Source organism: Pithys albifrons, chromosome 9 (genome assembly GCF_047495875.1).
Source record: "Pithys albifrons albifrons isolate INPA30051 chromosome 9, PitAlb_v1, whole genome shotgun sequence".
NCBI lineage: Eukaryota > Metazoa > Chordata > Aves > Passeriformes > Thamnophilidae > Pithys > Pithys albifrons.
In genome coordinates this window covers 30,029,787-30,052,729 of record NC_092466.1, presented here as the reverse complement: position 1 = coordinate 30,052,729, position 22,943 = coordinate 30,029,787, and the positions used below count along the sequence as shown (strand labels likewise).

The window sequence follows — 22,943 nt, the reverse complement described above, 5'->3', positions numbered from 1 at the left end:
GGTCCTGCTTGGTGAGGCATTTCTTAAATATTTTTGAAAGCTGTATAAATACAATTTTATCATGTATTTTTAGCATGAAAACTCAGCTCCTATACTCTTGCCCTAAAACCATCTTTGACAGAAATGCGTGTGTATATATTGAATAAAAATAGAGAGGCTTTTGTAAGATTTCTGACTAGTTTAGAAGATCATAATGTCTTTTTTCCTCTGGGCTTTGCAGCATTTGCTTTTACAAAGTAGAACAACTGGGAAATGTAATGATGCCTTTCTGGGGGAAAAATAATGGTGTGGCTTTTTGGTGTCTTGTTTTTCCCTGTTCTCTTTTTTTATTATACTTCTCCCCCTCTCTCTTTCTGCACAGGGTGGGTATTCTGCTCCCTCCTTCTCTCCCTGGCAGGGCTCATTCCAGGGCATCCCTCGGACTGTTCCACCGCACCGCAGACAGAGTGAGTCTGTCCCTCTCACTCATCTCCCTCACCGTGTTCCAGTAGAAACTTCCCCTTTGCACGCACTGTTCATCTCGTAGTATCCTCCTCTCCCAGGCAGATTTCCAGGCACACACGATAGTCTGTGGCTAACCAACATGCTTCCTTCAGCCAGTGTATCAGCAGCTCCAACTTACAGCTTTATAACAGTTATTAAACGCTGATAGACTTCAGCAGTTCTTCAGGCAAACCCGAGTAGGCCCTTGTTTCCAGTCTCGTCTTAACATAAGTCTTGCTTGCTGCATTTTCCCCATGTTCGTGGTTGTAGTGCTCTCCTGTCTGTGTGTGTGCTCCGTTTGCTCCTGTGTCTGCACGCCTGCATTCATTGATGTGTTTATGTAAATACCTCATGGTTGTACATAAAAATGGTGGTGAGAAACTGTCATTTTCATTGTCCCTCACAAGAAGTTTTAACTGTTCAGAATGGCTTCACTCAGACTAATTTTTTTTATTCCTCTCTCAGTATTTGTTGTAAAAAGGCTTCTAATACATTGAAGTGGCTGTTGCACAACTTGCATGATTTATTAACATTCCTTATGTGCTAGCTACAATGTGGGCTGATGTAAGATGCATTTGTTCTCTTGGCTTGGATCTGCAAAACAAAAGACAATTGCTGATTTTAAAACTGTATGCTTACGTAGACATAGAGAAATGGTAAGTCTTATTTTGTGCTTTGGTATTGCATTGTAAACAGATAAGTGTTTGAAGAAATATAACTACTTCATAACGCTAAAGTTATATTTTTAAGTGTACTGTAATTTGAGAATTACAGTGTTTGCCTAGCAAAGCCCAAGAGTGTATTTGGACAAGAAATAAAGGAAAAAATAAAGTTATGCAAACAAAGTAAGATTTTCAGGGCCAATGGAGATGTGAAAAGTAAGCTGCACCTTGGAAAATTAAGCCTAATTGTATTTCAGATTGCAATAATCCGTTTACTTAATTACAAGAATAAGAAAAACAACTTATATTTTGCAAACCATGTTTCAAATACTCTCTTGGCATTTTTGTGACAATGTTCATTTAAACAACTCATCAGGAATGCACAGTCTATTTCATGGGCTTTTCTCTGTGCAATAAGGGATGTTCTTCATTTTCATGTGGTGTTTAATGTGGGACTTTGTGTGTAATGAACGTAAAACCCCTGAAACTGATGATCCCATCCCCTGTTGTTGAGTGGAGGGCCAGCAGCAGCACAGCCTGGCTGATTTGCTATCCTATCAGCAGAGACTGAGTTTAAAGAGAGTGTTTTAGACCTGAGAAGCATATAAATGTTACGGGTTTGGGCCTTAGTGATTGGAGAGTCAGAACAGAGGATGGTGTCTGAGCTGCATGGTGTGAGCCCCTGATGTCACATCATTCATGGGACTGCTTGACTGAAGATGAAAACTTTGCTTATCTCTTACCAGTTCCCTGACCCCCCACCTCATTTCTCCACTAATGACAATGGCTTCTTATTCAGTATTCCATAGCAAAGTTTTATTACTAAAGCAGGTTGGATTTTTTAGAATGCATCTTATATATTCAATTCTGTGAATTACTAATAAAGGAAATAAAGTAGATGAAAGTGGGCCCTTAATTAGAAAAGTAAGTGTCCCTTAGTGGAGTGTTCCTAGCCTTTTTTCATCAAGTCTCAGGTTTAATCAAAAGATAAATACTGGAAATAAAAATACAGTATAAATTAGGAGGTTTATTGTACATCTTTAATGACTTTCTTGTAAAATCAATGATTTTTCACTGTGTGAAGAGTTCTATAAAGTAGAACATTACTAGAACTCCTACTAGTATCTGTCTTTCCCACTTGGTTTGGTGGTTTTAGATTGCAGGTTTTCGAGCTGCTCAGAAATGCCAAATGTGAGGTTTCCAGGTGAGTGCTGAGCTGGGAATCATGGCCAAGCACAGGAAAACAGCCTTAAACACTGAAAATGTTAGTGTTCTTTTGCACTAATACAGGGTAGGTGATGGGGACATGAAGTACCTCAGGTTTTGTCCAGTTGTGTTTTCTGTCTGGAGAACTTGGAATTCAAACACTTCTTTTGTAACTTCTGGATCCTGAACCTAAAATACCATCTGTGCCTGTGAATAGTGCAAGTTTCTTCACTCTGCTGTTGGCAGACACATAGATCACTTAAAAGCACTGTAGATTATAAGGGTATAAGTCTGTAAACTGTTCATGTGACAGTATATAAACAACTAAATATAATGTCACTGCTGCTGGACAGGACAGGTAATATATCCCTGCGAGGTAATGTTCCAACACTAGCACAGGCTTAGGGTTCTTCTGTCGTAGCACCAGTTACAATGTCAGCATAAACATCCTGCTGCACTTGCCCTGGGGACTGACCACATCACTGCACTTCAACACACTTGAGAATTGCATGCATTTTTTTCTGTTTTAATGACAATTTTTAATACTTTCACATTTATTAACTTCATGTTGTTTCACTAGCCTTGGAAACAATTCTGCACTTTGCATTTAATAGCACTTTGATAATAGTACTTTGATTTTGTCATTTTAGGAATAAAAACCATATAATTTTGTTCCCGCAACTCCCAGGCGTCTTGAACTAAACTCCTGTGCAATGGTCCTTTATTTTGTTCTTGGTTATAATATAAATTGTGATGAAATATCAAACTTTTTCAGCACAATTAAATTTTTTTCCATTTATATTCTGGAGTTTTAATGATGCAGCTCTAGAAATACAACCTTAGAATACACATTGATAAGGAACCAATCATGAGCTCAGATTGTAATACAAGAATATTGTACCAATTTCTCTAGGCCCTTGTCCCAAGTGCTTCTCCACACAGAATTGCTGATAAAACTGTTTTGTTAACTCAAGCACTGCAGTTTTTCACATCTCTGTTTCCTGTGGGCTTCATGGAAAATTATTTAGACTTGTTGTATGTAAGCATTACAAATAAAGGTAATATAAGCAGTTCTAGCAGGTGGCACAAAGCTTTTTATCACCAGGAAGAAAGCTACTGTATGCACAGTGACTAGAAATCAGGTCCAGGCTATGCTTTTTCATGCGTTTTCTTTTAAATAAGGGTATGTTGCTCAACACTGAAATGTTTCCAAGCCTTTATTAACCAATTCAGGTTTTCTGTAGGGTGTACAAAATGTGTAAGTAGAACAAAGGTGCTTCAGAGCATTTAGTGGGGAAGTTATATGACTCCTGTTGAGGAAGTGACAAATTATTAAAATTTTCTGGTATTACTGTATTTTCTTTATAATTATTTTTGCTCTGAGAGTTAAGTGTTCAGCTACATGAAGAAAATGTCTTTTAGATAAAACTCCCTTCTCCCAAATTGGGTACTACAAGAGAAATGTCTCTTATACCTAATGAAGGATATGTTTGCAAACAAAACTTAATTTTGCATATGGTCATATTTATCTTCCTGTTGTGCACATATGTCTGTAATTATGGATTAAATACCTGCCTTGATGTAGTTATACATTACTTTCAGAAAGACAGTCTTTCTAAGTTGGGATTTTCATATGTGGAAAAATATAATGCTATGTCATAGTACTGATTATTTTACTACCCTCATGCTGTGGTGAATGGTGTTTTAAAAGAAACATTAGGTTTGGTTTTTCTCATTCTTTGAAGTCCTCCTTACTACAGAACCCTATTTTACAATGTTGAACTGCTGATATAATATAGCTACTTAAAATGGAGTGGGGGACAAAAAAATCAAAATTAAGGTATTGACAAATGCTATAGATTTAAGATGTGAAATTTTGGCATTTTCCAGAGGTAGAAAATGAGAGCTTTCCAGTTCAGACTTTCAGCAGGGCTGTGTCTGCACAGGCCCCAATTGAAATGACAGCTTATCCTGTGCCATGGCAGTGAGATGAGATGAGTTGAAATGAGGGATGTCAGAACCGATGAGGAAATGAAAAAAATTATATAGCTGGGTTTGTATCCCTTCCTACCTGCCCCTCTCCAAAAAGAAACTGTGATAGTTGGGTGTCTCTTCCAACTCGTGAGTTGGTAGGAAGATGAGTTATTAACAGTATGAACAACAAGATCCAGGGATGTAATGCAGTTTTCTTATGACATTGTTCGTTGTTAGGTATCTAACATGTACATGCATGGATGTAAATATTTCTGATGTATACAGTTGTAATGGTACACACAAAGTCTAGACACAGTGTTTGGAGTGTAAGAGATTAACTGTGTTAAGAAACTTGAAGTTACAAGAGCAAAGGTATTCCATGCAGGTCTTGCTATAAATATTACTTGTACTGCATTACTTAAATACTATTGTTACCTTTGTTTCTTGAAGGAGGATAAAAAACTGAGTGGGGACGTGGTAATTGCAATTGAAATGGTGAAAAGTTGCAGTTCTGTCATGGCAATTGCTCATTGTTTTGTCTTGGTCCTCTGACATCATTGTCCTTGTCTTTTTCTTGTCTCTGCTTTCCCATTATGCCATTGGCAAGGAGTTGAGAAGTTAGTCCATTACTTCTGTGATAAAGCGTGGTACAGTACAACTTCAGATTTATTCCCGTCTCCTCCTCACGCATTTTCACTGTTGGGTTTTTTCTTTGCCCTATGCATGATGCATGTCTATGGGAGATGTGCATGCAGTTCTTGGATTTTTCATTGCATCACTTCCCTTGTTCCTCAAGATCCTGCAGGGAGAAAATGCCTTTATTTGATTCTACAGAGGTATTGCACAGGGAATTGAGGTGGAGATCAAAATAACCAAAGCTAAACTGAAAGGAATTTTCAAGTAATGATATTGAGTGATTACCACTCTCATGACCACATTGACTTAACTTCTTTATCAGTACAACCTGCTTGTTTCAGTTTTTCAGCAAAAAACTAATACAATCTCAGTAGTTTGGTAACTGAGCTGTAATTGTAATCCTCATCATGGATGTGATTTTTCTCTGGCAATGCAACAACCAGTTTTACTTGATAGAAATAATAGAAAAATCTCTTAAGCTAATGAGGTAGGGATTGTAATTGAGTCATTTTGATTAGTGCATCAATACTTGCAAGGCTTTGAAGCTCTTGCTGGTATAGAAATTCAGTTTCTTTGTGCAGAAAGGAGATGTGCACAAGGCATTTTGTTTAATCACAGAATATGTTGAGTTGGAAGGGACCCACAGGGAACGTCAAGTTCAACTCCTGGCCCTGCATAGGACCATCCCCAAAATGGGCCTGAGAGCATCATCCAAATGCTTCTTGAACTCTGTCTGGCTTGGTGCTGTGACCACTGCTCTGGGGAGCCTGTTCCAGTAATGTACTTTCAGTGTGGGGAAAACTGATTTTCTGGAGTTAAACTGTGTTTGACATGTTGCAGTCCAAATTTGCACACTAGGAGCATCCCAGAGGAATGCAGTTTTTTGTCTACCTGCACATTTTCTTTAGGGAACAAACCAAGAAGTGTAGTTAGCATGGCCATCTTTGTGTCTGTCCCATCCCAAAATGATTGCTGGAAATGTACTCAAGGCAACGCAGATGACAACCTTCTTTAAAGACTTCCATGAGATAAATTATTACCACTAGAAGGTAGAATGCTTCTTTATCTTCCGTTTCTCCTCCTTCTTGTGATAGAATTCACCAAGTACTAGTCCTTCAGCTGGCTTGGGTTTGGGGTTTTTTACTAGTAACATGGTCATAATTTCTGAGACTTCTTCAGTAAAAGGCAAAAAAAGGGTTTGTCTAAGGCAAAGTTGTGAGCTGTAGGAGACAGTAATGCAGCTGTCAGTGTGAGATACCTTGTGAACTGTTACTTGCATATTGTGCAAGTGGCTTTTTGCTGCTCTCAGTGTTAATGTGTGTAGCAATTTGAAGAAATTAAAATCTCTAGTGATAACTGGACAGACCTAGAGTAGAAATACAAAATTAGAAAACAGTATTTAAGACAGCTTTACAAAGATGATACCAGAGCTTTAGTGTCCTCATAATTTAGAGCATGTAGATGTTTTCTGCCTTTGGATTGCTAACTTTATGCAGATTAAGCTGCTTAGAACTTTTTAGGTTATGAAGGACTATGGGTAACCCATGTATTTCGCCATTTTTATATGTAAAATGCAAAACTGCCCAAAGGGCAGAGCTCAAATACTACCTAGTCTTTGTCAAAAGAACTTGAAATAGCATTATTGAAAGCTTGCTGCTTTGCTCTATTTCAGATATGTTTGTATTTAACTCAAGTTTCCATATAAATTTAGTTTCTTCCTTAACTTACACATTTTTTTCATTTTGTTGATTATTATAACTAGGATTATTTGATACAAAATTATAATTTGTAATGCTCAGATTAGATATTTGTGGTTTTGAAGACTGGCATTTAGAAACCCTTTCTAGGTGAGGGGTAAAATGTTTCTAATGATTATTTTTCTGTATTTGACACAATACTGTTTGCTATAAATGTTTTAATTTTTTACTTCAGGTAGATTTAGCAAATTTGATTTATTTGTTGAAGCATTTGTATGGGAATCAGGTATATATTGTATTAATTTCTGCATTCATTATTAGCAGTTTTGTGTTTGCAGGTGAGATCTCAAATCAGTAAATCATTTTGACTAACATCTGCCTGTCAGCTCCTAGGCTGGGTGGATAATAACTCCTGTAACCCATCACATAAACACTGGAAAATCAAAAAATATCTGGAGGATTAATTTTACTTAACTTGTACCTCTTTCAATATATGGAATTATTCCTTCTCTTTAGTACTGTCTTTAGGATTACGTGGTTAAGAAGGATTCATAAAGTTGAAGTAGTTTTGGGTCACATAAGGAATAATGTTTTGGAACTCGTTTGACACCATTTTGGAGGCTTCTTTGCTTTTTTTGTTTTTAGTCTTCTCCATGTTTCCAAAACAATTGTGTTCAGACAGTTCAGGGTATTTACACTTACATGTCTATCACTTGCTGGTGTAACTGGCCCAGCTTAGATTTTGCCTCTGCTTAGAGGTAGAACTGGTTTATTCTAAATGAAAAAACTGCTAGTAAATAAAAAACAGACGGAGAAACCTTGATTTTTCTCACATTACCATTAATTTTTTTTCTTGATAAGGAATTCTGAGCATTGAGTTTTCAGTAGGAATCCTGACAGGAAAAAAGATGAGAAGTTTAAAGCATCCTGAGATGAGTTATGACCCTAGAAGTCTAACAGGAGCCTGACATACACAGCTATCATTGCTTTCTTCCTGCTGACTCTGAGCTAAAAAGGCCAGACAAATAGCTGGTTTTCTCATTTGGAACTTGTGAGCAATTCAGGAGAGTGACTGAAGTGATGCTTTTAGTCAAATCTCTCAAACACAAACATCGCTTCTTTTTTATTGACTATTTCATTAGTAACCAGAATTAGACTGTTTACTGTCTACATGCAATCTGTCAATCATTAAGAATTCAAGTAGTTGAGTGATGACAAGTTTGTAGTAGTTCAGTTCCCCTCCTTTTAAAGAGAGCGAGAAAATGATGCAAACCTGCTAAAACTGTAGTTTAAGTTTTAATAGGTTTTGGGGTTTGCCATAAATTGCAGAATCTTTAACGCTTCCAGTATCTGTATCCAAGTTTCAGATCTAGGATGTGATCATGAACTTAGTGCACCCATTAATCTTTCAAGTCTTTTTACAGGGAAGAACAAAGAGAATAAAAATGACCCAGAAGAGGTACCGGCAGTTCTCTTGTCTGATGCATGTCTGATTAGATTGTATCTTCTGATCAAATGTAAAATCTTCATTCAATTATCTTTATCCCTTGTTTACCAGTGTAGTAGTATGTGATCTCTAGTTTCACATGTACTCCATTCCTTTACCAGCCCATTTGAAATCAATTCATGATAACACAGTTCTCTAAGCCTAGTCAGTAGCCTAATTACCACATACTAGGATCACATTTTCTGGCCTCAGTAAGGCAAGGAAAATGCCCTGTAAGTGTGCGTGGTCCAATAAGCACTTTTCCTACCTGTGCAGTAAAAGGGTTAGGATAGTTAACTTCACTATGCAGTGAGTAGAAATTAAAAGATGAATACAGCCTTATAGCCATGGTGTGGGTTTGAGCACTCCAGTGTGAATCGATCGGCACCAGCGTGCCATTCTTGCTCTGTCCTGCAGATGTAGGTGAAACCATCAGCCATGCCTTTTCCATGTTTCTTTTTTTACCTAATTGGTTTCTTTTTTGTCTTTGTGTTGTTGTTTATTTCGGTGCTGGTATATTTTTCCCTTTAAGTTACAAGTGCCATTTGTATGTGTCCCATGAACCATCCTGTTTTGCCCAAGTCAAAGTTTTGATTTAAAGAACCAGATGCACAGCCCTTGTCAAGCATCCAGTCAGCGCACGTTGGATTCAGAATGTTATCTCGTGTCTTCTTGGCCTAATATATTCTTGTATTATTTTCTCTTTGACAGCCTCAAGTACTACAGCCTTCCAGCAGCCTTCCCAATTCCACAGACCTCGCCCAGGGAAAACTAGTAAAAATGCCACATATCGAGGCCCGCAGTGAATATCTGAAACATGATCTGCATGAAAGTAGCAATCATCAGAAGCCAAATGCTGCAAATGTCTCTCTCCCAAATAGCCTGAATGATGTAAACTCTTTAAAGAGCCTGCAGTTAAACATAAAGGATGAAAATGCATCATATTTGGATGATTTGAAAAATAAAAACACTGAAGACCCTGGAGAGGTGACAAGTAATAAAGAAGGTGCATTGCCATCTCATTCCCGTTTTCAGACCTCTGCTCAAGCTGATGCTGGAGAGGTGCAGACTGAATTGTGTGTGAAAGGTCAACCCTCATTCACAAACCAGGCTTCTCAGCCAAAGACTTCAAGAATCGCAAAGCCCCCAAATGCTTTAGTGCCTCCTACAACGGCCGTTCTCATACGATCTGCAGATCATTCTGCTGCTGCCAAGGAACGTGAGCTTCTACCACCAAGTAGTTCGACTCAGCTGCAGCCAACATCTGGTCAGGATAACCTAAAGGGTAAACAGAGTCAGAAAGTGTCTAAGCTTCGCCCACCAACTATGTCCTTCGTTAGATCTAAGCAAGTGAGCAGTCAGAAATCCACACCAGTATCTCCAGAGCCTCAGAACACCTCTTTGAAGTCTAACATCCCAAAGCCACTGGTACAGAGAAAGGAAAATGTGCAAACACAGAGCACCAGTTTGCATTCTGGGGACAGCGTGCCCTCCAGTCGGCATTCCCGCCTCCCTAAACCAAAGACACATTGAGAACGTACCTACATCTCACCGAATGATGCCATACAAGAAACCACTTCCTGTGTCGAGACTGCCTTTGAGCCTGCTGGACGTACAGCCTGCAAATCCTGAGTCAATGTTCAGAATAGCATCTTTTTTTAGGGTTTGCACACTACATCCTGCTACATTCTGAGGCTGATGTTACGAGTTTCTCTTGAGAGTGTTTTATCTTCTCATAGGTCTGTAATAAAGATTGTATTGCAGTCTTAATAATTAAGCAAATACTGATGTCTGTGGTGACCACAAATGCCAGAATGCTGCACTATCTATTTCAGGATGGCAGAAGTTATTTCTTACCTCTGTTTCTTTATTAGACTAGACAATGAAATTGCTGTTCTGTTTAACTTCTTGGTTCTGAGTACTCGTTAGGTCAGAGTGGTGGAAAATGAGACTTATTAGCAGATGTTTTAATGGCCATAATTCTGACTCTGTATTCCAGAGGCCTATGCAAAAATCCTTGTACTTATCATTATCTCAAGACTGACATATTTAATGTTATTTAATCTGATGGGTTGGGTGGGTTGTGTTTTGTTTTGCTGTATCTGAAGTTGCTCTGTTCTTTATTTATCCCATTTTCACTGTTCACAGACATTAAGCAGATTTCACAGGGTGAAACAAATCTCCTCGCTTGACATCATCATTTGTTATAAGATCGTGGTATGTTTTTATTGTGTTGAATAGACACATTACCGGGTAGATTCTTGAAACGCAGTGCTAAGGATACTTGTGCAAAACCTTCCAATGGAGGCTCTTATGAATTGATAAGTAGGGAGCCTCTGGGAATAAGGGGTCCATAACACCTACGTTGAGGTTGCACAACGTGTATTTTAATTAATATTTTAAACTTTTATTGTATTACTTGTATTTATTGATTTCTGTTTAATATTGAAAGGCTCTGAAGTACCTGACTTGAAATTTTGCACAAACTTTGCCATATGTGTAAGAATTTGAAACTATTTTACAGAATAAAACTTGTATTAAAAATGCAATTATTTTTAAGAAAAGAAAAAAAAAATTAACCCCACTTACTTGCTTTGAGCAATCATATGATGTCCTAACCAGAGCTGGTACTCTTAAGAGTTTTTTCAGAGATGTGTATTTTGGTTTGGGTTTTTTTGTAATTTTTTTTTCTAATTTCAGAAGTAGTGCATAATAACTGGGAAGGAGCTTTTTGGGGAAATAAAGCAAAAAAAAAAATCAACATTTTTGTGCTCTCTCTAGGAGAAGTATTTTTTCTGAAAGTAGTCTGGAAATACATGCCCATCATGGTGCACTATGGGACCATGACACATGTCATGCGACTTAAATGTATGCATATCCAGTGAAGCTTTCCAGAAATTTGATGTTATGTCCCATCTACAATTCTCTCCTTCTTTTCCCATGACTCTTGGATGTTACTGGTTGGGTGTGGGTTTTTTCCTGTCCTTGAGTTGGTTTTAAAATCAGCGGGAGAAGGCTGTTGCAACAGCTTTGCTCAAAATCTGTTCCTGAAGAGCACATAATGTCAGTAAAGTGCAACATAGTGTTAGTTTGTTCTGGGCTTTGGCTGTAGGACATTGACATACTACAGTATTTTCTTTGAGAGAACTGAAGTGAATAGGTGTAGACATTTCATAAATAAGTTCAGTGATCAACCTCTATAACATAAGCCCTTTAACTAGGGGTATCCTGATGGAAACCTCATTTGGGTGAAGGAAAAAACCACTTGTCTCACCTGAGTTTTCAGTACATAGTTAATATTCAAGAAAGTTTTTGGATTTGTCACACTAATTTATTTTTAACTGACAATGAAGTGGAAAAATTGAAAGATTGGGGTGGAAAATGGGTAGGGGGGAGGTTCCATTTCAGAACTCTTTGTATTAATCTGAAACAAGGAACCTGCAGGACTTCCTGTGAACTGAGGCGAAGACAATGTAAGCAAGACATAACAAGGGTAATGTTAATTGTTACAGTTGGTATTGGATCAAAATAACTACAACTGGAAGTTGCAGTAACAACTATTGTGCTGGAATCATTTATTTCCTTGAAAAGCATTGAATTGGATGTCCTTTAGTGTAAGTATTTACTTTCAATTAGCAAATAAACCCAACTTTTTATATTCCCCAACACAAGCTCCTGGCAGCTAACTGTGTTTCTCAGGAGTTTAAAGACTGCTGAGAGAATAAGATTTCTGGTTTGTTTTCTGGTCCATGTAGATTTCTATGGAAGGTCATTTTAAGTTTACTTGTCTTGAAGAGAAGCTGATTTTACTGTTACTTGTGTATGATTTTGTGTAAAAATATGATTTTCATTTAATGGTATTAACAGAGATATTTCATTGTGAATTCTTTTGCTTCTTATTCTGGAGGTGTCGCCAGCCTGATTTAGTGATGTTAAAATTTTTATGTTTACATTAAAAGTATAGATATATTATCTATCTGCACCTTTACTGAAAATTTAGGAGAGATCATCGAAGCAAATTAAGCAAAGAAAATTGAGATGATCAAGGTTTTCATAAAAAAGATAGTTCCTAATTTTTCTTTCCAGAAGAAAAAAGTTATATTTATACAGGGGTGGGGATGTCTGTGTTAAAGGAATGTATGTAGATTATAGTATTTTTTTATAGCATTTCCCCATTTTGTTCTGACAGATTAGTGAGACATTGAGCTGGAGACAGCAGGATTTGATCATGGATGAGACAGATGCTAGCCTGAATTGTATTTGTGTTCAGCTGCTAACCTCGCATCCCTCTAAAGACAACTGCATGTTTTGGCTCTTCAGACTTTACAAGGGAAGGCTCTGTTGCATGTATAGTAAGTCCAGAGTATGAGCAAAGCCTGTCAGTAGATGGGCAGCTAGAAGAGTAGTGGTGAAGTTTGAAGCTTCACTTGGGTGAAAAACGAGGTTAGGGGGGCGATGGGTAAGAGGGCGCTGAGTGGAGCTTGTCAAATGGAATTAAGTATTTTCAGGTAACATATCTACCTTATGGAAGGTGCAGATATGCTATCAGTACTGGTGCAGTTATCCAAAATATATAGATTTAAGTATCTGATATCTTCAGGGTTTGTTTTTTTTGTTTATAAAACTGATGTATTGCCATTTTTTTGTTTTTGATTTCTCATTCTTTTGTGCAATATTCACAAAAGTATTAAACTACTGTTCAATATATGTGTACAGAGGCAATTACATGTTTTAACAAGTGAATAAACACAAAAGAAAAGAACAGAATTGCACTTTAAATGAGCTTTATTGCTTGGAGTTGTGCCTACAATAATCTAGATGCCTCCTGCTGTGTGGCTTTTGTTTGAAACCAATTTCCCCGGTAGTGTTGCTGTTTCCAAGGTATTTTCACATCACTTTCACAGAAGCGATATGCACTCTAGCATGTTTAAAAATATTCATATAGTGTATTGAGTTTTTGTTGTGCAATGACTTTAACTGTGGAATTTTAACACTGATGATGCAGCCAGATTATTATTACCTTCCCCTTCCCTGAAGCCAGCACTTCCTACTGCCAATCAAAGCCCATGGTTTAAACTTCCCTAGGACTAGCATAGCTCTGGAAGACTAATGGTCCCAGCATAAGTTTTTGTTTGAGAAAAGAAGTGCAATATTATCTCCTAGACTTTCTCAAAATAATCACAAAAGCCCTGAAAATCCAAAACTACACTGAATTTTGATTCAGTTCCAAAACAGCGGGTTCCTCAACTTTACATCTTGTAGCAGTGAGACTGGGCATAGCAAGTAGACTGCATCACTGATCAGTAAAAGTCATTTCATCCTTGATCTATATGCTGATTTGTTGTAACAGTGCTAGAAAACTGACTACCATTTGCGTGATTTCCTTTGTTTGCATGTCACAACCATATGCACATTCTAAAGTGTCATACTTGGGTAGGTTGCATGTTGGGGTGGGGGAAGTATTTCTGGAGTTGCACAGCACATAATCCTCTTAATATGGATGTTTTCTTGCTGTACAAATGGAAATCAGTCTTGAATTTGGTTCCGTAGCTATTCCTTATCTCGTTACAGAGGCTTTTTCTGAGCAGAGTGGATTTAATGCGTGATCCTGGTGGTCGGTCTCGGTATAGTCATCAGACAACTATGCTATCAAGGAAATTCAGTCACTGTTGTGGTGAAGCTGCTCACTGCCTACTTAATTGTAAAAGCACCACCATAAACCCGACATAATTCTGGTGTAACCAAATCCTAATTCAATAATTGCTAAAACAAGAGGTACTCTTACTATCTGCTTTGGTTTTGGTTTTTTAACCCAAGCCAGAGTAAATACTGTATATTGGAATTTGCTTGTAAAGTTGATTCAAAAACCTGTATGTAAAAATTCTCTCCTCAATGTTGCTCTAGTGAATAAAAGTCATAATTCTAATAAGTATCTCTTTCTCCTGACTCTTGTATGTTTTTTTCAGTCATTGTTCAGAATGTAGACAAAATTTGGGAAGAGGAGGAGAATATGCTGTGCTTAACAGTGTTTTTTCATGGAATTGTCTTTCTCCCGCAGGCTTTACACATTTTTAACATGAGACTTTTTATTTAAGACAAAAGAAAAGGAGGAAAAAAGAAAGACTAAGCATTTTAATGTATTGAGTCCAGATGAACATGGACTGATATAGCTAGTTCTTAAAAGTATGTTATGTCACATGTAGTGCACAGTTGAGAAGAGTTTTTCATTTTCCTTTCATATAATTTACTAGTTAAAAATATTATAATAAGAGATTATTTTGAGACAGCTATTTCCCCACAGAAGTCCAAATCAGTACACTTAATGCATACATGTAAGCTCCTAATTGTATGTCAGTATTTTGCCCATGGTTTGAATGGTTTACTGTTCCTGAAATGAAATCTGCTCTGTTAATTAATCTGACCTTTGTTTCAGTAGATGGAAGTTCAAGTTTGAAATTCCAATCAAAATATGGGGATTGGTAAAGGGAGGAAAACCCTGTAGTTTGAAGTAAGAACATTTTAAATGTGCTTTAGACAGACATTTGTAATCCTTAACCTGAGGTTTTATTTTGAGCTTCGAGATGACCTTGGAAAACTTTCACAGGTTTGGGGAGTTGAGAGAATTCCTACATAGGGTTTCCAAGTCCAAATAGATGTTTTTAGGTACCTTCCTCAGCTGAGGCTCAAAAAGCTAGTTAAATAGTGTAGATCCTCCTGCCTTATTCTGCTGGGCTCTTTGTTACTTGGTGGACAAGACTGTGTTACAGTGATGTCTGATCCTACCTGTGTGATCATCAGATGTTAAACTGCTGGTGCAATGACTATGTAAGTAATGTCCCTAAAAGCTGTAATTGACAGCCTCCCTGTCTTCCCTGCACTCCCTCATCCAGAGGCAAAGGCTTCCTGGCAGTGGTGAGCAATCTTCTGCTGACAGGACTGAGCGCAGTGGTCTCCTGGCACTGGATCAGATGTACTTTACTGCCATTGGGCAGCATGTTTCATGTGAGGAGGGAGCGATAGAGGGTGAGAAATTTCAGACTTCTGCAAGCCAGAATGAACACCCCGGCACCTTTCCTTGTACAGAGATGTTTTGGGGTTTTATGAGCATGACTGAATGCAGCTGAACCACAAGAAAAGTTAATATCAAAACACGTGTAACATCAACCAGATTTATGCATTTTGCTTTCCCTGGGTTATGATATTAGCTGCTGTTTCAAACAAGAATTGGCTTTTAGCACAGGGCACTAAACATAAATGCTACAGCTCTAAAAATTAATTACTCAAGTATTCAGTGCTAATCAGTCAATATGAAAGCTTAAAAGGTGGTTTTCTGTTAGGATTTCTAGTTTTCTCTGAAACTACAGGTGATAAGAGCTCTCTGGTCTAGTACAATACATGGAGTGCTTCTGCATGCTTGCTCCAAGTCCTCACTGAATACAGGGGGAGCTCTTAGTAACACTCTGAAGGCAGAAGTAATTGACCAGAAACTCTGTTTTAAGAATGATTTTGAATTTTGTTATGCCAAAGGAGAGCACAATGTGAAAACTTCTAAGCTGCTTAAAATGCTTCCAAACATCACAGCCTCTGAGAATCGCTTCAAATACTGAAAACATTTAATGACAGAGGTTGGCTTTTAAAGGCTACTACAGTGCAAGTCCCTGAAACAGCCCGAGATGGCAGGCATTTAAAAACAGTTGTAGACATGGGACACTACAACAGTTATTTATTTGCTTTTGTTTTGTTGTGTCTTTTTGTTTTGTTTCCTCAGAAAAAATCCGTAAAAATACAGCAATTTGGGAGAAATGTTTAGGTTTCAATGGAGCTTCACATTCGGACAGAATGTGATTCTCAACACTTCTCCAATCAAAAGAATTAGTTAGATTTTATTCTGAAGAGACCTGATAACATTGTTATCTTGGGTGCTACATTTAGAGAGGCACTCTTGAAAAACCATCCTGTGCAAATTTCCCTCACCTCCTTATGATCAGTAGTATAGAACAGCTTTTGTGTACACAGGGGTCAGTGTAGGGATGGTAAATACCTCTAATCCAGCTATATCACAAGTGTATGCATATGAAACCCATGATCCTTTAAAGACTTGGATCACTTGGTTTGATAGATTTCAGTGCTTAGTAATATAAAAGTCAGACTATTATTCCCACAATTCTTTACTCCATTTTAATTGCCACTCAGTATGACTAACTGTAGTAATTATCCTATGCTACCTTTAATCTCTCTGCCTTAGTTTCCTCATATACAAAAGGAGAATAATACCACTGTTAGCAAAGTCAAGACTTGCAAGATTCTGTGCTGACAGCATGAAAAAACTCCCTGGGGAAATGAATCCTCCCTTATTTTCTTGAACATTATATTAATCTTCCTGCATTTGCCTGCTCAGGAGTCTTTAAAAAAATACTGTAAGTAATCCCTTGCATAGTTGAAACTACTTTATTACTACAAGATCCAGTGAATTTCCATCTTACAAGGGTTCCACAGCAGTTATTTGCAGGGGTTCATTAAGTGTAAATGAGAGGGAATGGTTTCTCTATGTGAATTAAATGCAACACAGTGGACAAGTTCTCTGAAGACCTTTAAGGAAGTTCTTATGAAAATCTTTATCCCAAACAGTACACTGGCAGTCTTGTGGGGTAATAAGAACCTGTGTCATCTTCTGGGAGGATTCCTAAGGTGTACATCACACTTCTACAAACAAATTGGGTTTGTGGGATACTTGTCTTTAATTCCCCTAAACTTTGGCCAGATGATGGATTCTGTGTCACTCAGACTGCTATAGGCAACTCTGAGCTCAGTCCTGGGTTTTGGCCTCTCTCAAGTTCTGCTCTGTCATTTCTGTGGGTTGTTGCTGTGGTGTTTTCCCGTCCCACAGCAGAGAGCCCCTTGTGTGAGATGCTCTATCGCACAGGAGTAGGGAAGCAGTTATTGCTGCAAGACACACAGCAGAAGGTTGTCAGGCTGAGCTGATCTGCCAGCATCTGAACTTACGTTTCTAGAAAGTCTGATGTTCCAACCATATGCTTATAAGCTCTTTCAGATTTGGTATTAACGTGCAGGGAAGCCTAATGATACACAAGCTCTCTGCTAATAATTCTCCTGTGCGTTTTATCCTGGCATTCAAATTCTGACTTCAAAGGAATTAGTTAAGGTCTGTGTATGTGCATTATATTAACAGCTGTTGAACACTCTGTGTGTGGCATTTCTGGAACATTCAGGGCACTGAAAAATACTGTGTAATTTGTATTTATGTGTGAAAAATACGTATTTATTTTAAAATGTTTGTCTAATAAGACTTTTTTAGCTGCTTTGAGGGTGTTAATTTTATCAAGGTATTATCTTTGAGAGGTACTATTCTGTTATGTAATATTGTCTGATTTAATATGAATTCTTTTAAAGAAACAAAAGGCTCATGCAGGTTATTTTCAGTGTTGTATTACATTTCTTACATTGCTAACACAGAACACTACATCACCTGTGTTTTGTATGTTTTCTTGAGTCATATCCTTAGATGTCCTAGTGCAGGAACTAAGAAATTTGAGTAGGGGTGTTAGAAACACACTAATGGCCCCAGGAAAAATGTTACAGAAGGGCTTTTCAGCTGTTATTCTGAGTTGGAGTGTGGGGCTCTACATTGTGCTGAGTGCCCTAAGCTGAGTACGACTTGCACAGGCCTTAGCAATCACGTTTTAATCAGTGTCTGCAGGATAAATAATGAAGTCTAATATGTGCAATTTCTTAGTAAAGTACCTGGAGCTATATCGACAGAAAACAACGAGAATGAAGTTTATTATTTTAACTGTAAATGCATAGCAGGCAGGTGGATAAGAACGAGCAAGATGACATGCTTTGTCTAGGAAAAATCCCATGGAGAAACACTTGGATCTACTCCCCTTCCCACTTCAGGTCAGACCAAAAGCGAATCCATGTTTCCATCAGTTTGGGTAGCGAAAGCTCGGCGTTGCCGCCCTTCCTCCCCGGCTTGGGCGCAGGCTCAGCTGGAGCGGCTGCTGTGACAGCAGAGGGCAGTGCAGGGCAAGCAGCCGGACCCGGAGGCACAGCCAGCCCTTCCCCTCGCTGCCCGACACCTTCCCAACCGTAGGTGGGGCTGTGGCTTCTTGCCAGCACAGACCATCCATCTCCTGACCCTGTCCTCTTTGCCCTGAGGGGCCAGCCCCAAACTAAACAGTCCTGATTTATTTTCTGTGAGCAGGAGCGACGTTTCAGTGGAAAGAAGCAATGATCTGTTAGGAGGTGGAGGAGGTAAAACAGAGAGTGAAAACCTCAGCTGAAGAATCTGTGTAATTTGCACTGGGATAAATTAGTTGTTTTCCCTGCTCGGTCTCTGTGACAGCCTTGTTTTGATCCAGCCAGCTCTGTTTATCATTCAGCTCACTGATTGCTCAGGTTGGAAAACCACAAGGGATGTGGGGAGATAAAGACTAAATGCGCAAATGTGTTGGCAACTCCAAGCCCTTGTAGAAATCTTTTAACTGCAGAGAAAATCCTTCCTGCCTGGGAAGAGGTGGTTGTTTCACAATACTGACAGGATTTGTTTTCCTGTTGGTCACTTTCAGAAGATTACTCAAGGAGAACCTGTGTATTTACTTTCCTGTTTAATTGTATGTAAACTTTACTGTACGTAACACAGATAAAATAATCAGAAATCAGCATCACTATTTAGTCCTGTTTTCAGTGTCTTGTTTTATTTTTCAAATGAGCCTGATTGCTCGAGCATACTTCTGTTCCATCTTTAAAAAAATAGTGTATAGTAGGTAACACTTCCTCCTAAGACCTTTAGCAATGGAAGCCATCACTTGTTTTCTGCTTATGCTACCAGGTTTGACTTCCCAGCGGTGTTGGGTACCTCTTGATCTGTTAGGATTTGTTAGGATTTGCACTTTGGTGTGCAAAGGTTACAGCAGAGAGCTGCACTGAGCCTTCTGTTTTGCAGAGCAGGGAGTTTGTACATATGAGCATGTTTGAGAGGTTGGTTTAATTTGCTTACCACTGAGGATGCACTGAAATCTGGCAAGAATATTTAACATGGAATAAACTTGGAGTCAAAACTTAATTATTTGGATTTTATTCCTATGCCACATGAGGCCTGTTATGTTCATGTTAATTTAAAGAAAGTATTTCTATAAGTAGAGCAAGTATGAACTAAGATTAGAAGAACTTACAAATTACATATTGCTGTCCTGAATTAGGATAGATATAAGCAAGCAATTTTTCAGGGAATTGAATTGGTGATGTGTTAGGCCTCAGGCATTACATTGGGATTCGCTTGTTTGTTTGACTTGTAGCTCTTTGAAACCTTGGACTCAACCATTTTTTTTCCCCAGCAGTTCTATTTGAGTACACAAGGAAAAGATTTTTAATAACCCCTAAAATACAACTGTTAAAATGTCCCTTTAAATATTTAAGTAAATGGAGTATGTGTTAGCCAGTCCTAACGTTCTTATACAACATTTCCTTTATAGTGCTTAATTAGAAAATTTTTCTGGGCTCCTCTTCTCTGATGATGTTCTTATTTTAACTGATAGCAAACAAATCACTCTTAAATGACAGTTTATGTGAATTTTAACAGCAAGCAACCAGGACTTTACACCTTGCTTGTTAGCTGTATAGAAATACAACACAGTACTTAGTAAACATGCAGTTGCTAGATCTGTGTGATCTCAGGACAGGTGCTTTGCACCATTCTGTAGAATAATTAATCTTTTTAGATTGAATCCAGCAGAGGGAGGTTTTTAGTCTTTTTGGTTTGGTATTTTTGTTGGTTTGGGTTTGGTTTTGTTTTTTTGGGTTTTTTTATGTAGTGATGACTTTTTCTCCTGTGTTCCACAGATGCTTCAGTAAGAGTTATTGTTGGTACCTCCCACTTAAGACTGAAGAACAGAAGGTAGTGCTGACTTATGTCATTGTAAAAGGTTTGCCAGTAGCTGGTGTGGGTTGGAAGGATGCTGTGTTACTGAAGCTGTATGAGAAAGCTGTAACATGAAATCTCTTAAAATCTCTTGTAGGAAGGACTGGCCATGAAACCAGCAGGTTTACTGTGGAGCAGAATACAGTGCAGACTTACCTGAGACTGCAGTACCTTCAAGACCAGTAGCAGAACAGCTATGTTAATAACTCTGCCTGTCCAGCTAAATGATAATGCACAGTAGCTGAAAAAATGAATTAGATCAGGTAGGCACCATTTCATTACATCATGTTTGGGCATATATGTGCCTCTTGTTTCTCTCTGTTTCCTTTTTCCACCCTTACAAAATGAATCACAGCCAACAGGACTCTCAAAGCTCCTTTTTGAACTTCTAAAGGAAGCATATGGATGCAGGAGGTACCTTACCTGAATGAACAATGCTGTTAAAAGTTAACAGAAACTGAACTGGTTTCCATGGATTGCCCAAAGTACCAGGGCAAGAAAATGAAAACCATTTTGTTTTTCAAAACTGAGCAACATTTTTTATTTCATTCCCATTATTAAGAGAGGAAAAGTAATAGCCATTTAAAATTGCCAAGAAATCTTCTGTATCTTTCAAATCCAACACAAATCACACCCACATGTATTAACAAACGTCAGTAATCCTTTTCAAGAATCTGGATGGCCCAGCCCAGTCAGATGCTCCAGAGGCACCTTTTAGCTAAAAACCTCTGCACAGAGCATTGTATACCTTGAGACCACAGGCCTGTAGCAGCTCTTCCAGAAAGTCCAAACCAGCAAAATACCTCCTTACAGACCCTCAGACTGCTTACCAACTTAAGTGTCCTGACCAAAAGATGCTCCTTTTCCCTGTTTGGGTGCCAGCACTTTGAGCCAAGCAGACTGCTGAATGTCAGACTTGGAGGCAGACTTAGAATTTTCCATGGGGATGAAGCTGGAGAAAAATTTCTGACCTGGCATCAGCCACTGGAGCTTTAGTTGATTGAATTCTGCAAACAAGTGACCTACTCTATGCAGTATAGCTGATGGTGGGTGTCCTAAATTAGAAGGCAGAATGATTCCTCCCTAATGTGGGCATTCAGTGAACTTTGTATTTGTATGTAAATGCTTTTATATCATCTTATTTGGGCATGGAAAGGCCTCAGTTTTTTCCTTCTTGCCGGAACAATCTGCCACAGAATAAAATATGTGTTTGATTTCTCAGCTACAGTGAGCTTGCTCACTACCTTTCTGATAGCTTATTAACAAGTGTGGCTGTTAAACTTAGGGCTGCAGCTCCTTTCAGGTAGGTTCATGAGCAGTGGTGCTTTGCTAAAATCCAAAAAGATGTTATTCTTGGCACTGCTAAAGACATGGTGAAAGAACATCAAAGATCATTAACACATCTTTTGTAAACACTGTCTCTTACTAATCTCCCGTGCTTCTGCTTCTGGCTGAATAGAAGTTGCCTGCTGAGATTTCTACTTCAGCTGGTGCCCCTTTGGGGTCCTGTAAGTGTGAGACTCCTGAGCTGGTGCTCATTATTATTAATTAAGGAGCAGTTCTGTTCTTGGCAATCTGAGACACAGTTTGATAACTCAAATGCCAACTGTGCTGAGCTGATCAATGAGGTTCTGTCGCTTTCTAAAACCAGAAGCACTGGTTTATAATATAGTGACTTTTGGATTATTTTATTTGTAAGTTAATTGCTCTTTGATCAGCCATAAAAATCTTTGCCCTATGATTGTCCTTCTCTTTCCATTTGACTTATTTTGGAAGCAGGTGTGTAGTTTTTAATTGGTTTTTACTTCTTCTCAGCTCTGGGAGACAGATCTTCAATTTATTTATTGATCCATGTTCACAGCTCTGAATTATTCTTTTATCAGCCTTTATTGCTGGTTCTTTGCTTAAGCAGGAGGCTAACACCTTTTTTTTAATGAAAGAACTACTAGAAAACAGTAAGTAAAACAGCAACCAAGTGTTTTGAGCTGGTACTGAGCTGAGTTCCCATATTGTCTTTTCCAAAAGCCATACTCAGAAACAAGCACTGCTTGTATGAAGAAGCCAAGGGCGAGTCACTTCTGGAGCCAAGAACTGAAGGATCAGATCATAAATTCAGGCTGACTAAGCGTTTGCTGAAGTTCCTTTACCAGAAGGTCTTAATATCCTTCCTGATAGACTGTGGTGGCTTCTGTACACACTATTTATCATGCTGCAATTTGAGACCCATAAAGCTGCTACCTGAAGCTCATTTTGAACACTTGCAGAGCAGGATTTTCTCAACAGAACTGCAGCTGGACTGGATGCACTGTTCAGAGGGGACTGAGCACTGTTGGCTTGCTGTTTCAATCCATAATATTCCCTACCTTTTGCTTGGGGGTTGTTATTGCTGGAGGGTCTTGCAGTGTAGGGTGTGCATGTGCATGCTATAAAGAGGAGAATTAAATTAGTTGCATTGTTTCTGGTTTTTTGGATGCCTCACTATGTTTGATGTAGATTGAGCTTGTCTTCTCCATTCTTTTACAGTTAGAGGCTGTGCTGAGTCAGAGCACCTGCACCCACCAGGGCTATTCATTCCTCTTTGGGGCTCTGGGCCTGACCACCTGTAGTGAAGTGGCTGCTGGCCTGGAGATGGTGTGAGTTGCTGTCTGTTCCCATCCCAAGTACAACTGCTTCCAGGGTGCTGAGCTGCCCTCCATGTCTCTATTCTTGGCCAAGTCCACTTTAGACATCAATCATGGGTGAGTTTCAGGATGGGAAAAGCATCCTGATGGAAGTCAGGGTCATACATTAGTCACTTTAACTTTGTACCCAATCTTTTGGGGAGTTAGGAGAAGGTAATCTGAGAAGTGTGGGGTAGA

General features: G+C 38.6%; 1 protein-coding gene across 8 annotated transcripts in view; it reads left to right on the top strand.

The window, feature by feature from the left end:
- The window catches only part of CCSER2 (coiled-coil serine rich protein 2), a 66,639-nt gene extending 52,565 nt beyond the window's left edge, over nucleotides 1-14,074 (top strand). For 4 of the 8 annotated variants that reach the window (XM_071563146.1, XM_071563144.1, XM_071563145.1 and 1 more), the window contains one exon: nucleotides 8,856-14,074. In XM_071563146.1, the coding sequence (XP_071419247.1) occupies nucleotides 8,856-9,677 (822 nt within the window). In that variant the 3' untranslated portion in view covers nucleotides 9,678-14,074. Of the gene's footprint in view, nucleotides 1-361; nucleotides 447-4,932; nucleotides 4,973-8,855 lie in introns of all 8 variants that reach the window. The other 4 variants (XM_071563150.1, XM_071563148.1, XM_071563151.1 and 1 more) reach the window with 2 other exon arrangements.
- Nucleotides 14,075-22,943: the final 8,869 nt, after the last annotated feature.